General features: G+C 43.2%; 1 protein-coding gene across 1 annotated transcript in view; it reads left to right on the forward strand.

Annotated features, from left to right (window-relative positions):
- Positions 1–17,680, forward strand: part of C8H3orf52 (chromosome 8 C3orf52 homolog) — a 153,012-nt gene that overhangs the window by 32,651 nt on the left and 102,681 nt on the right. The window contains exon 2 of the mRNA XM_086934084.1: positions 13,878–13,964. Within this exon, the coding sequence (XP_086790210.1) occupies positions 13,878–13,964 (87 nt within the window). The remainder of the gene's footprint in view (positions 1–13,877; positions 13,965–17,680) is intronic.

Raw genomic sequence — 17,680 nt, forward strand, 5'->3', positions numbered from 1 at the left:
TGACAGCCTTGGAGAATTCAATCCGAGACACCAGCAGACCTCATCCAGCCCGACCTTATTCAACCCTTAACTGCCCTGACCATCGAATCAACCTACCAGACCCCTAAAACATCAATCACTCAACCGCCCACTTCACCCGACAACTCTGTCTTCCTCGGCCCCCTAGACGCCAGATACAGAACTTCCACCCGGCCACTGGCAGAGGATGGGTCAGAATTCTCATTGAGTCCCAAGTGGACGGCAGGCACCCGCTCCAGAAAAGCCAATTAAAAACAGAGAAAACTTCAAAAAAGAGCAAAGAACTGAGCAGCGTCCCTTCTTGGCCAAAAACACACAACAGAAATGGTCTCTGGCCCTGTCCAGCTATATCCAATTTTTTCCACGAAGTTCATTGGCAATACGCTTAAGGATATAGCAGCCAAACACTCATGCACCATCAAACAAATCTCGGTTAAGAGAGCACCCGAGGAAATAGTCCCACTGAAGATACAGGCACAAGGATAAGACATGTCACTGGGACTGAAACTACCTTGTCAAATAGAAGTGAAAAGATGGATGCCTGCATGCAAGTCTCTCCTAATGCAGAACACATAACCAACAATAGAGAGAGTTTCAACTGGGGACCTCTTAACCAGAACTGCCTGCTGCCAGATTCTCCCTCTGGCACGTCAGCAAGTGCTAACTCACAGAACATCAGCCCACCTAAGTTAGAGCATGGCATTGTCGAGGTGACTCTCGCACCAATATATTATGTCAAAGGCCACCACAACATTTTGAATAGGGGCAACGTACTTCACCTAATGACACATACACCCACCCTGGCCCACATAAGATCGGCGGATCTCACCTGTGTGAAATTTCAGTGTCTACCAGGGGACACCCATGGTTAGTCCACCCTGATTGGGTTGTTCCAGCAGCCACACCAGATATCAATTCTATGAGAAGCCAACCAACGTTCGGATTTGGGGATTGAGATCAAGCACTGGCCTCACTACTGATACCCCCACGTCCTAAATGCTGAAGCCCAAAAGCTGGCAACTTACTTCATCCTAAAGGGGGTCATTGACACCTGCACAGGCAGTTACCACTCTGATAAGCCTCCCCAACACAATGCCTTGAGAATTACCTGCTCTTCAGACCAAAGGACAGTTCTCTCTGGCAAACCCGATATTCACAATCACCTTGGACTCCTGGTCCTTTCAGACAACCATCTCTCTTGACGGCATCCTCAAATTGTCAAGACACTACTTCCGCAGCTCCCAGAATGGCAAATTCAGTACTTGAGTACCTTTATAATAGCGACCTCTTTCCTGCACAAGATCTGGGCAACAGGGGTCTTCCATTTTTATCAAACATGCCCGAAGGGTGGATGCCACATTTTTTCTTTCTCTTCACCCAGGATACAAGCGCTTCATATCAATGGAGAAAAAAAATCAGCTGTTTCAACTGCTTCTGGGTAACTGCTATGTAAATCCCGTATTGTACCAGAAGAATCAGGCCTTAAACGACTTGGCTGATATCTTTGGAGACCTCCTTGCCAAAATACCCTCACCACAATCCAATCATAGTTGGGGACTTCAATAATAGATCGCTTGACAAGTCCTCAAATGATAGCAAATCGCCAAAGAGGTTGTACAACTGCAAACACTTTTAGACAATTACAGTTTACACTCCGTTTGCAAGCTTAAGCAGACCCAAGATCCAGGATGACTCTCGCTCCCCTCTTTTAGGAACATCTCAAGAATTGACTGCATATTTATTAGCGACCTGCTAGCATCATACCTCTGCGAATTCAACATCGACGATCGAGAAGAAAGCAACCATAGACTGCTCAGAGCGAACTTCAGACTCTCCATAAAAGCAGCACCTGAGCTCATATCAATTGGAGAACCAATGGGGGAATAACATGACAAAGCACTACGCAGAATAAAATGGTCTGCAAGCCTAGGCCCTAAATCAACCTCCTGGATAAATACCAACAAACAATTAGTTCCATTATGGAGCCCGGAGACCCTCCTAGAACATTGGGCCAACCTCCTAGCAGACCTACACCTGGCATTGAAGGGTACCCCGGCTGTCCACTTAGGGCAGGGAGAAACTCAATTAGCTCATCTATACCATGAAACAAAGGAGACGCAGGCAAACAAGCAGAAGCTTCGAAAGGCCCTAAAGGTAAGACGGACAAGCGACAATGCATTCCAGGGTCCTCTGAGCCCAGTACAAGAAAAGTGTCTGGGAGCAATGAACCAAACAGATAGAAGCAGAATGGCTAGAAATATTCTCCCTCCTCAAGAAAATAATCTTGCCATTTTCTGGAAGCACATTAATCCACTCAACAATTACTGCCAGTCTAAGGAGAACGGAGCAGCAGACAGCACATGGGTTAACTATGCTAAACAACTCTACAGCGGAGAACCGGGCGAAAGACGAGCAAAGCATTCTATACTGACACAAAATCGCTCAGACACATGGGATCCTGAAATTTCAGACGCTGTAGTAATTAAAATCATTAAATTAATGAAAAACAGCAGAGCACGGAGACCCAAAGGAATACCAGCAGCAGTGTTCAAATCAGCTCAATCCTATTGGGCAGGGCCCCTCAAGCCACTTTTTAACTATGCCTTCCTCACAGCCACAATTCCGCCAACATGGCAAGGATCAATCCTACATCCAATTCATAAAAAAGGAGATCTTACAAACCCAGCCAACTATCGGCTGACAACTATCTGGGAGTCTGGTTTAACGAAAGGGCAAACCCAGGGGTCCACCTCAAACATCTCAGGTTAAAGGGAGCTAGGGTCATACACAGTTTGAGACGCTTCAATCGTCAACTACGTAGCCCAAGCTGAGTCAATACTAAACGTTCTATGAGCCAAGTTGGTGCCAGCTCTGTCCTATGGGCACTTAGCTTTCCCAGGGAAATTGGGTCTGTGTCTCACGCACTACCAAATAATGGCATGCAAAGAAATATTTGCCTATCCTCAGCACGCGATAAGGGCTTGGATGAGGCTGGAGCTGGGTCTTGCAAGTCCAGATCTCCAATGCCTAGGAGACTCAATTAAATATTACATTTGCAGCCTGCGCACCGCAGCCCTATCCCTGAAAGCTCAATTACAAGATATATTTGTGGATGATAACTCCCCCTGGAGCTCACAGCTGCACTAAGCCGTCAGCATCCTGAAGATCAAACAATAAATTTGCCCAAGCAAAGCATTTGCATGTCGACGTGGAAAAAGACAGTAAATGCACAAATAACCAAAGCCTCATATGTGAGAGACATTGAAAGGCTCCAACACAACCCTCTCTTTACAGCTATGGACACTTCTTACATTAAGGAGACAGCTCAACCATATTTTAAGTATCCTCTACGTCCTCAGTCGCAAAAGAAAATCACATATATGGGATTGCTAGCTCTCCCAATTTCTGACTTTCTACATCCCAGTCTAGTGAGTAGAAAACCAATAGGAACGGTGACAACTTTGGGGAAGATTAAGTCCTGACTAATCGACCGAGAAAGGAAAATTTTCAATCAGAACCACACGTGATTTCTTTTCAGTGACTGCGTCCAAGGACCACACAACAGGTCTGTTTCAAACTATCCATCATCCTTTACCATATCCCCAGGGTTATGGCAGAGACAAGTCACCAATCCAGTCAACAGGAATACTAGGATGCACACAGTCCAGCAGTGGGACGAGAACGAACAGGAACTGTAACATCCAAGGCAAAGAACATCGAAGCATTGAGTATCTGTCCTTGAGAATGGAAATCCTCATTGAAAGAGCCATATGTGAATTCCTCCTAGCTTCTCGTACTACAGTCCCATAACAGATTGTTCCGAAGTATGCATCACCCTGAACTATATTTATTACCCAGAGCGGCGTTAAGACACTAGTTCAGTTGAGAGGCATACTTTGCTTTATTTTCCCACTAAGCATCTCTAGCCCCAGAATCGCACAGGGGACAACTAGTCTGCACATTGCACTTTCCATCCTATCCCTCTAGGGATTTTAGACTTATTTTTTGGAGCACAAACCTGCTAATATTTATAGTCTTATTTTATTCTACCATCTTAAAAAATAAATCTTCAATATTGTTAATGGGGCATTGTGCTCTTTTAAAAAAAATATTTACTATTGTTTGCTATAATATTTTACAAAGCTATTATTAAGATTGTTGGTAATTAGTATTTATGGGCAACAGTCTAACACAGCAGCCCAAATTTAATGATTTTAATTAATTGAACATGAATAAAAGATTACAGACAATAATAGCAAAAAGTTTACAAAATTAAATATTTACAAATATTTTATGCCAATTTTAAATTGTTGAAAAGTTAGATTTGTTTAAAAAAAAATTGCAATTGTATTTAAAAAATATATTTTTAGTTTGTAAAATGTATTGAATTTTTTTGATTTTAGAATAATAGTTTAGTTGTCATTTTATACTTTAGGAATGGTACAAAATATGACAAACATTTTAACTAATAATAGTGATAAATCTATTTTATTTTATATATATAAGTTTGTAGTTTAGGTTAGTTTGTTTTTATAATAAAACATATTTATTTTTATAGTTAAAAAATGTCCATAAATATGGAGTACTGATTGTGCATTTTATTTGTTTAAATTGTAATACTTTGAAATGTTTTATACTGAAGTAGATATTGTAAATTCCACCTCTTTAGCGTCCAACTCCTTTTTTAAATAGATTTAGATTTGACTAGGTCATCCTTTTAATGTTCAATGTCTTTCTCCAGTATGGTAAGATAGAAATGGGATTAGTAAATGTCACCCCTTTAGTGTACCACACCTTTTCCAGATTGGTTTAGATTGGAGTGGGAATAGTGAATGTCACCCCTTTAGTGTTCAATACCTTCCTCAAACTGGTATTAATTGGAGTGGGAATATAGTAAATGTCACCCCTTTAGTGTCCAACGCCTTCTCCAATATTGTTGGATTGGAGTGGGAATAGTAAATGTCACCCCTGTAGAGTCCAATACCTTTCCCAATATGGTTGGATTGCAGTGGGAATAGTAAATATCACCCCTTTTCCAACACGTTCCGCAAATTGATATAAATTAGAGTGGGAATAGTACATGTCACCTCTTTATTGTCCAACACCTTTCGCGAAATGGTATAGATTGGAGTAGGAATAGTACATTGCACCCCTTTAGTGTACAAAATTATCCTCAAAATGACTGGATTGGTATGGGAATAGTAAATGTCAACCATTTAGTGCACACCACCTTCCTCAAATTGGTATATATTGTAGTGGGAAAAGTAAATGTCACATCTTTAGTATTCAACACCTTTCCCAAATTGGTATAGAGTTTTTTTTATAAACACATTTTATTGCCATTTTCAACAAACACAAACACAAAGGTGCACTCACCCTCCACCTCCGCCGTCTTCCCTCTCCAGTGCTACGGCAATGGCTATAGAGTTGTCCAATTGGGCCTCCTAGATTGCAATGGCGTTCTGCGGTCCATAGTAGTCCTACAATTTACCGCACCCCCAGGAATGTTTCTGTGGGCAAACTGCACCCTGTAAATGATCTCCTCTAATTGGGAACACCAATCAATGTCCTTCCGCAACTCCGAGATTTTAGGTGGAATTGGGGATCTCCAGTGGCATGCGATGGTTAGCTATGACCGAAGCCACACCAATCAATGCCTGCTCCCCAAAAGACACATTCTGAGTGTAATGTCAATAGGCCTCCCCAGTACCTGCGTTAACGTATCTGCAATACTTGCTGTGGTGGACAGCAGGGGACGGGGTAGCTTGGAGAACCCTATTTTTTGTTAAAATCCACTTACCTTTTGCTACCGGCTATCTCTCCCCTCCGGTTCCTTCACCACATTCTCCTCTGCTTCCGTAGCGAAAGAAAGCAGGAAGCACACATGCTCCCTCCCCTAAGCCAATGACAATGCTGCAATGCGGCACTGTGATTGGTCTGAGCCCCGTGGTTCGGTGCTCAGAAGTAGTCTGTAAGGCTTTGCATGTTCCTCACTATGCTGTATAAAGCAAGCCTGGTGGGGAAGATGTAAAGTGCACAGGACTGTTTGGCCGGCCCAAGAGGTCCGGCCAAGCAGTCATGCACACTTGGAGTGGGTGCACCACTCCTCCCCCATAACCCCAGCCCCGCCCTAACCCATTCCATAGTGAAAAATAAAATGATAATAACCAGGTTATTATAATATTATTTTTCTGCTGCACTGCTCCTAAAGCAGTAAGACGATGCTCCTTTGCCTTAGTGGAGGAGCCACCACTGAATGCACCCCCAGTATGATACAATGTTTGGGTACTGCCAGATCATGTGAAAGAAGTCCGCCTCTGGGTGTACGCGGTAGAAGCATTGACGCGTAGGGAGTCTTCCAGCAGCTAAAGGTGCCAGGGGTGAGGTATTTAATGTGGAGGTTGTTCAATTGGACAGGTTGCAGTCTGAAGGATATAACAACCGCTCGGGCCATGTGAGCATCCCTTCAGTCTGTATTCTCAGGTTTCCCCACTCAAACCTCCCATTTCTGCCTCAGGGGCTCAAACATGTCGAGGGCATTGTTATGTTATTAATTAAAATCTATAGAGTGCACATTTACCCTAAGGTGTCTTTGTGCTAGCTGCACTTGAGCACAAACTGAAGGTCTTTAATTTCTGAAAAGCCATGTTTTAAGTTCTTTCCTAAAGAAAAGTAAGGTGGGGATGGCTCTGATATAAAGGGCAGGTTGTTCCAGAGTTTAGTTGTACCTGTGAGAAAGCTTCTTCCACCCCTGTTAGATTTCCTAAATCTGTAGGTTGTGGGAGTTTTGGCACCCAAGGAGCACAGAACTGCTAGGAGTGTTTAATGTCTGAGAAACTCAGGGCTAGAATTGTGCAGTGCCTTATGGGCACTGCTAAGTGCTTTGAATTTAATATGACCCCTCACAGGAAGCCAGTGAAGCTTCCAGATTCCTGTGGAAATTGAAGGGAATTTAGGCAAACCTAGAGTCATTCTGACTGTGCCTTTTGTACTGTCTGAAGTTTGTTAGTATGTTTTTAAAGCAGGTCTATGTAAAGGCCATTACAATAGTCTATCTTAGATAGTAGCAGGGTGGTGATAACTGTTTTTTTGGTGTTTGCTGGAATGTAGGGTGGAATTTTACACCTGAGGGTGTGAAAGGATGAGGAAACGACAGCAGACACCAGACGGCTATAGTTGTATGGTTGCTTGTTATCAATGAGTATGCCCTCGTTTTTAGACTTGAGCACTGGAGTGGGGGAAATACCTAACTCAGCCAGCCACCAGGAAGAGAACCAGGTGAGAAAAAGATTGCCAAAGGTTATCACCTCAGTTTTTCCTGATCTAAGCTTCACACAGTGCCCACTCATCCATGAACTGATTGCTCTCATACTGTCCTGGAAGCAAGAAAGACACCTTATGGTCGTTCATGAAGGCTGATACCACTAATTCAGTCTATAACACACAAAAGGAGGTAGGAATGTGTCTTCCGGTGGTGGCACATGCTAAGTGAATAAAATCTGCCTTCACTCACAAATTTGTGACATGCTTCATCATGTAATTGTTGGGTCCGTTGGATTCAGGCTGGGTGCCCTTATTAATGGGAGACTAGATGTTTTTTTCCAGATTGAAGGAAAAACTCCTTTGGAGAACAGGAAATCGATGGCTGAGAGGTTGATTGCTTTCACTTCAGGTTACAGTTTGAGTATGCTGGTGAGGGGAGGGTCTTGTGGAGAGACATAGGGGCATATTATCAAGGACAGGGGATACATTACATTATATGTGTTCACATCTAACATGGGCTTCGATTGGAATTCATAGAGCATATTATCAAGGCCATTATCGCCGCTTTATCTGCAGTTTCCTGCCGATAAAAGCGGAGATAATGTATCGCCTGTCCTTGATAATATGCCCCATAGTTTGAGCTGTTAAGGAGATTGGCAATGAAATCAGGGGTTGTAGGGATGAATTCGGGGAAAGGAGCATAGGATGGTTTTTCATAAGGGGACCGGTTGTTGACCTCTACCTTAAAGGAGTTGTCGTAGTTTTGGAGAAAATAAATCGACTTTGTCTCTGAAGCTGAAAGCAAAGCTGTCACAGGCATCTTTCCTAGGAGCAACTGCATTGTTGCTGGAACCAAAGGAGACTTTAGTAACTACTTGAAATAGCTTCTCAGTAGAGTTTGAGGTTGATTTTTTTGCTGGGTAAAGTGGTTGCTTTTTTCTTAAATTAAAAGATGTTTGTACTTTTGTAGTCTGTAGGAGAATTTCTCCTGAATATCGTAATGCCAGCGCCAGCATCTTTCTTGTCTCCTGCAGGCTTGTGTCTCTAGCCTCAGCGCCTCAGAAAACCAGGGTGCTGAGGGTACCATTCTGGTTGAGTTACAAATTTTAGGTGGGGCAACTTCAGAAAATGTGGAGTTGAGCCAGTCCACATGTATGAGGGAGCAATAGATTTTCAACATGCCACTATGTCCAGTGCTGCCCAACAGCAAGTGCTCCTCCTCGGATTATATTCAGGTAGGGGTGAGCGGCTCGAACAGTGGGTGGCAAGTGGATGCCTGACCTGCAGGTACTTATGGAGTGGTGTATGTTGAAGCTAGAAAGTAGTCAGCAGTTCAGAAAAGGACTTCATGTGGGCTCCGCTCTAAACGTCGCCCTAGGACGAAATGCCAATCCTGTCCCATTGTCTGAAACTCTCCAGCTGGGCAGAGTGGCGCAGTCAACGCCCGCTCCCCAGGGGGGTCTGCTGCATAAACTTGTGGTCCCAATTTGTGAACCGGAAAGTCACCCCAGCGAGGAGAAAAACACGGTGTTCCTGGGCTCAACCATGCATGTGGGACTGAGGCTCCCCTAGAGGTATCCTAGGGCCCTGTTCAGGGCCGGTGAGGCCAATTCCCCACAGTAAGCTGGGTCACTCCAACCATTGATGTCTGCCAGCTCCGTCCCCCCATCGAACGTTGCCTGAGAGCATTTGTCCCAAGTCATAAACGGGGGCTGACCCCACCAACGGAAGGAATTTTGGGAGCATCTAAAAATAATGTGGCAAGTGCACTACCCATACCAGAATGCTGTCCATACACAAAGCTATATTCAATACTAAATTGATCAAACAGGGATTCCTGTTTGGATGGTCATTCAGAAATTTTAGCAGGCAATATTATGAAACCTAAATACGGAGAGATATTTTTGATACTTAAGGTTTGCAGTGCACTACATATTAACAAATTCTAATGCTTGTTGCCATTTATTGATGATTAAAAAAACAATATATTGTTTAAACAAACGTGTGTATTGTGTCTGCAAGCCAATTTATTTTTTCCCATGGCGGGGGGCTACCATAATACAGCTACTGCTACATTTTCAATGCAAGTCGGCATGCCAATCATTTAACCTGTAGGTTATTCATGCAAATACTTTCATTTCAGCATATAACACATTCAAATCAAAACATTGTACAAGTAACCCAAAATACTACACATACAAACAAGTACATAATTGGGATGAACCAATGTATTATGGGACTTATTTATGAGAGCCCTGCGTCACTTTTGCACCACACAAAGTGGTACAAGCATGACACAGGGCTCTCATAATGATTTATGAAGCCACGCAAAGCCGCCCTGTGTGGCTTTGAGCGGCTTCATAAATCATGAGTAAGGCAACGCAGTGCAAATCGCTGCGTTGCCTAACTCTGTGCCTGTGTGCATTGCAGTGGGTTTTCCCATGCAACACCCATGGAATTTGACGCTGCCCTAGATTTACAAAGTGACGTAAACCTGGGGAATGGTCAAATCCGTACGCCTCCAAAGGTGAGGCGTAGCAAGGAGAAATATATTTATTTCTCATAATTTTTTCCTCTTTCCATGTGTGCTGCATTCTGCAGAACACATAGAAAGAGGAAACGCCTCGTAGAATTGTTTTTGTGCAGGAAGGTGCCCCGTACTGCAAAGACACAATTCTGCCTGCAACAGAGGCACCCTTGTACCATGATGCAAGGATGCCGAGGTTGGCGTTAGGCTACCAAAACGGCACAAATGCATCGTATTTCTTGAATACGATAAATTCCTACCCTTTCACTTTTGCGTAGGGCAGCATAGCAAGGTGCCTTGCTGAGTAGCCCTGCGCCAAAATGCCATGAATGAGGCCCTATGACTCTAAACGTGTGTATTACACATGTGCACCCATGTGGGAATCAGGCATTTCAGTCTTTTATGCATCCTAATGTGTGTGCTTTCCATACCAACCAGTAAATTATAATGGGACAACATTACATTCTTGGCCATATTTATGAAAAGGTTGCATCACTTTTGCACCATGCAAGGGAGTGCACACTTTATGCAATCCTTAAATACGATTTAGTAAGCCATGCAAGGACACTTTGCGTGGCTCTGAGTGACTATACAAATCCAGAATAACACAATGCGGTGCAAATTGCTGTGTTGTATTACTCTGCCACAGGGAAGCAGTCCACGGGTGCTGCGTGGGTGTTCCCACGCAATACCCACAGATTTTGACACTTTTCCAGATATACTATAAGTGGTAGATCTGGAAATGCACCAAAACTGCTAAGCCTCCCCAGGTGAGGGGTAGCAAGGACACATTTTTTTTATTTCTCCTCACCTTTCCTCTTTCTGTGTGTGCTGCATTCTGCAGCACACAAAGTAAGAAGAAAATGCCTCAGGGAACAAAAACAATCCTGCTTACAACGCAGGCACCCTTGCACCACGGTGCAAGAGGGCCAGCGTTGGCAGTAGGCAGCACATTGTGCGCCAGCGCTGGGAAAAGGCAGAAATGTGCCGTTTTATGTTATATACAGCTCATTCATTCCCTGTCACGCAGCGCAGAAAGGTGACTTGCTGAACTGCGCGGCGTGACATATTGGTAAATATGCCCCGATGAGTATAAACCAATACGATACACCTTATACACTTGCATATTATGTACAAAATAGTGGGGCATGTATGCCATCTACAGTGTTATGTCTATGAATCGTTACAATATGAGGATAAATCACAGCAGTGTGCTTACAAACCAATACATTGTGCATGCACACAATTATGTTATGCATACACACCAGTATATATTTTTTTACATGTACCAATGCACTGAATCAGCAGAGGAGTTTGAAGATTATATAAAACAGTAGACTTGGATATAAACTGATGTGCTGTGTGTAAAACCACACACCTCTGGTTTCTCTCATAAGCCAGTCTTCTTGATAAAAGAACCAGCAGTTAATCTGTGCATATTGATACCCGAAGCCAATGCTATTGTATGGTACATTGAAACCAAATGATCTGGATCTAGTACGGTACTCACAAGGACACATGCAATATGTTTCAAGAATCCACCATAGTACTTGCTGTGTGAAACACTATGATTGGTCTAAAGTTATATGAGTCACATAAGAGACAATTAAATGCTGGCCTGATTAGCCCATTTGTTGGATACTGTGTGCTGCTATGGTCTTGTAACAAGAGAACAAATTAATGTAGAGCAACTGATAGAACCTACTATCTATGACACTTTCGCCAGCCACTAAAAAATGCACTTCCCATTGGGCTTTGTTACACGTTCTCATTTTCTGGAGTCCATGACCTGCGTGTTGGAACCAAGTGAGACTTTGTAGACTGTGGGAGCTGAGCTAGATTCCTTGAAGGATCATCAGTGTCCTCCAGTAGCCAATCAGTATTAAGAACTTCAAACAAACAGGTGACTGAGATTTCACTGCGCCCAAAGTTTTTTTTTTTGTATGACGTGAATCTAACTCGCAATAATATTTTTAAATTGCAGGAAAGGGATCTTCCCGGTATTCCACAACTTAGGCAATGAAAAGCAAGCTTCATCCCACCCTCATTGTTATAGTGCACCCCAGAATTCTTCTGAAGCTTAGCATCTCGGGCACAATAGGCAAATGGTGATTAGGACTAGAGGTAGCGCGGCTTACCCTGGATTTCGAATTGAGGGCTTCTCTGAGTAATGAAAGACATAAGTCTTGAGAAGCGATGGTCTGAAACACCAGCAGCCAGAGGCAGCAATCTGCATTCATATCACCCTCGCTGAGGGAGTCTGTGACAGTTAGAGAGAGGGGGGATTCTTCTCGAGATGCTCCATGGCAGACACATTTGGATTCTCCCAGTTCAAACTCTGCAGTCCTGCCAGGGCACAAGTCCTAAAAAAAGGGGGGATGCTGACGTCACAACAGGAAGTGATGTCACGAAAGGTAGCTTGCACCATCAGACTCATTGCCTCCTCTCACTCACCCCTTAGATGCAAGTACATCAGAGAAGCCAGCGTGCGAGCAGCGTTCTGAATGAGCTCAGATCTCGCCCCAGAGAGGCCAAAGAGTGAATGTGCGGCTCCATTTGCTCCAGTTATCGAGCTCCCGGTAAAATAAGAGGGGGGACACCGTCCACCCGCGTGATACCCCAACTCGAGCCCTGAGTCTAGCCTGACAAACACTGGCAAGAGAGAGTAGAATGGAGGTCCTGGCTGCTGCAGCCTAGCAGAAGCACATTGAAACTTTAACTCCTATCAAACAAACTTCCTCCAGGACTCCTAAACAAACAGACAGGACAGCAGGGGAGTTTCTGTCAACTGGGGGCAACCGGAGCACAGAAAAGCTCAATCACTCAAGACTAATGTTGCACCTAGATGTAACTATTCACAAAACAAACAAAGTCCAAAGCTTTTGGCCGTGGTCATAAACAGAGTAACTCCCACCAAAAGGTCCTAAAGAGAATAATTTAAACATTACAAACTGCTTAACGTTAAGGCTGCCGCAGGTAAGACATATGTGAGAGCTCGATGAGTACAGATAAGAAGTGAACTGTTAACTGTCTAAGTACGTTGTGTTTAAACATTACAAGAAAACATTTGAAAATAATCATTGTTAACACAGAATATTTTCTTCACAATTCTTTTTGTGTGAGCCCCAGCACATTTGTTTTAAACTGTTCAAAGTGCAGGACGTGGCCATTTCAGTTTCCACCTGATTAACTGAATGATTCACCAACAATGTAATTTACTATCCCCCCAAACCTCCCTCCAAAACCACTGTCTTACTTATAAAACATAAGAGGTAGCTACCACCCCTAATAGTGTCACGTGTCTTCATCAGTCTGCGATCTGATGTTGGATAGCAGGCCCAACGCTCCCAGCCTATTAGGGTAACTGAGCCCTCTAATGCCTTCGTTAAGATACTCCAAAATTGGGTCCCACATTGTAGTGAATTTGTCAGATGCGTCCTGTAGATCGCATGCTATAGGGTAATTTTTGCCAAATTTTGCCAGATGGAGGTATTTGGGATGAAGGGCGTGGCCATTTCATGTGTAAAAGTTACCATAAAGATCGATGAGAACCAATGTTGGAGAAACAAATCAATCTACAAAAAGCGAGCACAACAGTTTTGTTCAAAGTTCTATACTTTTTAAGAACCTACACTGGGGGATAATTGGCTGTTTTAAAAAGTTGAGAGTCGTTGTGATGGTAGAATAGGAGAAAAGGGGGTGTTGTAGGCATTCACTGGTCCAGGATCTGTAATGACTAATCGAATGTGTGTAGATCTTCAAGCATTTTCCTGAGTTTAATTTGATTTGCAATCTAAAGTCACTTAAGTCTAGAGGAGGAGCCTGGACCGTGAAGTTACAAGCGATCTTATAGATACCCTGAAAAGATAAGAAATAGTTACTGTGTTTTATTGTGTTTTGTTTTATTGTGTGTGTAATCTAAAAGGGGATTCACACATCTTGGGTCTAGAATGTAGCAACTTGAACAATGTTGATGTTCGAACACTATATTGTAAGGCGCACATGCATATGAACCAACGCTACAACTGCTTTTATATAGTAAAATTGTATTTTATTTCTGCTTTTAAAGGAAAGAGAGCCGCTGAGACAGATTGAAATAGTGCCTGGCAACAATGGACAATCTCATGACATACCTTCAGGAAAATGTCCAAATGGGGTAAGAGAAAGTTATAAATAGTCGTTGATTTCATTGTTTTTCTGAATTAATGTCATTTTTTGTGTGCTGAAACGGCAATTTGTCCGTAAATGGGATCCGCTGTCCAAGGAGCTGGGGAGAGATCACTCTTATCAAGAAGCTAACATGGAGAAGGCAGATGTCACAAGGCCACATATTTTGTGTGCATTGTATCCTATTAAAAGAGAGACGTTGCCAAGTGGAAATAGATTTATACACCTGTTATTGGTCTGAAAAGAACCCATTCTGTCTTTTTTGCGCATTCTACTTTTGTATGAATATTCTGAGGGGAAAGAGCCTCAGAATCTCGAGTGCGTAACATCACAACCTCTCAGGGTGTCATAAGCATTAATAAAGCCAAAAGCTCAGGCTTTTTGTATCTTAAAGTGCTTCTTCATTGATTGGGAATTTTATGTTTGTGGGGTTTTGTGAATGGGTGAATGTGAGAATGAGTCAATGTGTGTATGAAAGAGTAGTTGAGTGTATGGATAGATCAATGGGTGAGTGACTGAGTACATGGATGGTTGAAGGGGTGAGTGACTGGGCTCCTGGACAGGTGAGTGAATTGACAAGTTTGTGAGCAGCAGCAAAAGACAATGGCCTCCTGCCACCTTCAGGTATGTGGCCATTTATGCATTTACTTATTTTCCTACCCATTCATCTATCTTTGCACTCACATGTTCATCAAGTGATGATACCCTCTTCTCACTCACCTATTCATACATAGAAGCTCTCTGTCACTCGCTCACATATTCTTTCCATCTCACCTAACCATGCAACCAGTCACTTATCCATTTATCCATACTCTCACCCATCTATTTATTCATCTATCCTTTAGCTCACATTTCCATTCAACCAATACCGAATCCACACAACCACACATACAAAATCACAAATCAACGAGGATGCACTTCCACTTAAGAAGGCCAGTCTTCATGTTGTTGTTGCCAATGATTGTATGTAACTGAAAGTGAAAGTGAATTTTTGTTTGTGAGAGAGTACGTGAATAGGTGAAGGAATTGATGAGTGGGTCCACAGATGTATACATTAGTGACTGATCGCTTGCATAGATGAGTTAATGAATGAATGTATGAATGAATGAGCAGGTAAGTGTATGACCAGATGAACAGGGGAGTTTAATGATATAGATAAGTACATTGAAGGATCAGTGGTAAATGAGTAAATACATGAATGGATATATGGGTTTATATGGTGAAATGGAAGATTGATATACCTTGGTGTCTTTTTGCGGAATGCTCTGCGTGATGCAATGATCAGTACTGCTTGCCAATGCAATACTAACTACACCCTGTTCGCTCACCTTAATCCCATTCTGCAAAAAGGAATTACACCTAGGCTCAGCTCCTCTGAATATTGCAGAAAAGCAAACCAGGCTGAAGAGTGCCTGGAAGAAAAAGAAACAAGTGGGCAGCGGACTCCCTCTACCTACCAACCACAGCTGAGTATTATAGGCTAGGAGCAGCTTGCACCAAGCAGGATATTTGAAGTGACCATAAATAAGGACCCAATATTAAGTGAGAGTTATGTTCTGATCCTGGAGAACAGGTCAGTGTATGGAACACCTTCTAGTTGCTTGACAAGATTCATCACTTCCCAGACGTCCGATATCCAGTGGTAAGAATCTCTTGGTTGAACCTGAGACGCAAAGGGTAGAAGGCGGATAGTCAAGCCTTTCCCTCCCACACATACACACTAAGGAACTTCTTGCCTGAACAAGATCTATGTTATGGTTCGCATCTGCCTTTTAAGAAAGCCTTCAAAATGTACCTCTATTGAAGTATTGTGGTCTAACATTTATGGTTCACGGATTCCCTATCAGTTGTTCAGAATGTTCTGGTGGTTGTATGTCTTTTGGCTTGCGTGCAGGTAGGTTCCTGCTATGTTTGTGTAGGGTTGGCTGTAGACGTATTAATGTCTGTGTGTGTGGGGCTAACTGTAGGTTTATTGATGTGCACTAATATGTACAATATATGTCAGTGTATATGTAAATGTGAAGGTGAATGCACTGTAGCAAAGCTATTGGATTTGTTAATGCTTGTTGGGAGGTCATTCCTAAGTTCAAAGTAGAACAACAAGCCTTAAAATTGATGTGCTTTTGATAAAAGCAGTATATATAAAATATAACATTAGATGATGCTAATATTTAACCACGTTATTTGTGTTTTTCTGTCTGTAATTAAGGATATTGCTTTTGGAAATACGGGTAAAACATTCCTTCAACCTCCTACTTGTTTAATCCTACATTCTACTTATCCACATGATAACAAAATAAACATGGCTGTGAATGGCTTTGCACCTTTTTGTACAATTACTGCCTTTCAAAACGTTTAACAAAAAAAGGGCTTTTTGCCACAAGGTGAATTTTACAGCGTCTCACCCTGAGTGCCCAGATTCATGCAGGAGTGCCTTCAGCCCTGGGCACAGCACCCACACCCACAGACCACACACGCAACTTAGGCTTCATCCTAGACTCCTCCCTCTCGATGACCAGACAAGTTAACGCCGTCTCATCCTCTTGCTTCAACGTACTTCGTATGCTCAAAAAAATCTTCAGCTGGATCCCCACCGAAACAAGAAAGACGGTCACCCACGCACTGGTCACTAGCCGACTGGACTATGGAAATACCCTCTATGCCGGAACCCCAGCCAAATTACAGAAAAAACTTCAACGCATCCAAAATGCATCAGCCAGACTCATATTGGACATCCCGCGCCAAGCTCACATTACCGGCCACCTGAAAGACCTCCATTGGCTTCCCGTCAACAAGAGAATAACGTTCCGTCTCCTCACCCACGCACACAAGGCCCTCTATAAACTAGGTCCCGAATGCCTCAACACACGACTGTCCTTCTACACACCCACCCGCCAACTAAGATCCTCCAATCAAGCGCTCGCTGTAGTTCCGCGCATCCACAGACCCACCATGGGGGGAAGATCCTTCTCCTACCTGGCGGCCAAGACCTGGAATTCAATCCCCACTCACCTCCGTCTCACACAGAACCACATTTCCTTCAGAAAGGAATTTAAAACCTGGCTATTCGATAAATAATGCACCCCTCCCACAAGCGCCTTGAGACCCTCTGGGTGAGTAGCGCCCTATACAAATTCCTGAACTTGAACTTGAACTTTATTCGGTATTATTAAAAGACCCCTCACACACCAACCTGGTTGGTGTCATGCTTCATCATCGGGGTCCCAACCAGGCGGCCGAGTGCCACCTGGTTGTGCTTCGATGCCTGACTACAGCGGAGCGGGTGTGGTGCAACAGTGTGATGTGAGTGAAGGTGAATGTTAAAAAATACCTCTGGGAATCCTTGCCTAATGTTTTATTGTTGGCGGCCCAGGGTATTATTTTAAAATTATGTGATGCAACTATTCTAGGAATAATTATCTTGTGAGTTGTCTAAAGTGATGCGGTCTACTTGTTTCAGCCCCCTCAGGGTTACTTATGGAGCTTTCGTCAGGACTAAAGGTGAAAGGGTGAGTGGCAAAAAATGACAGTGGCCACGTGAAACCGTGTTTTTTCTTGCACATGCGCTAAGGTGTGTAGTAAAAATTAGAATTAAAAAGGGGAACAGTGTTGGTGTACTTAAGGACACTGTTCGGTAGCTAAAAATTCAATGCTACACTGGAGTATGGCAGTTTTACGGGGCTCGGGGAGGAGGCACAGCGTGCT

The sequence above is a fragment of the Lissotriton vulgaris genome, chromosome 8, assembly GCF_964263255.1.
Source record: "Lissotriton vulgaris chromosome 8, aLisVul1.2, whole genome shotgun sequence".
Classification (NCBI taxonomy): Eukaryota; Metazoa; Chordata; class Amphibia; order Caudata; family Salamandridae; genus Lissotriton; species Lissotriton vulgaris.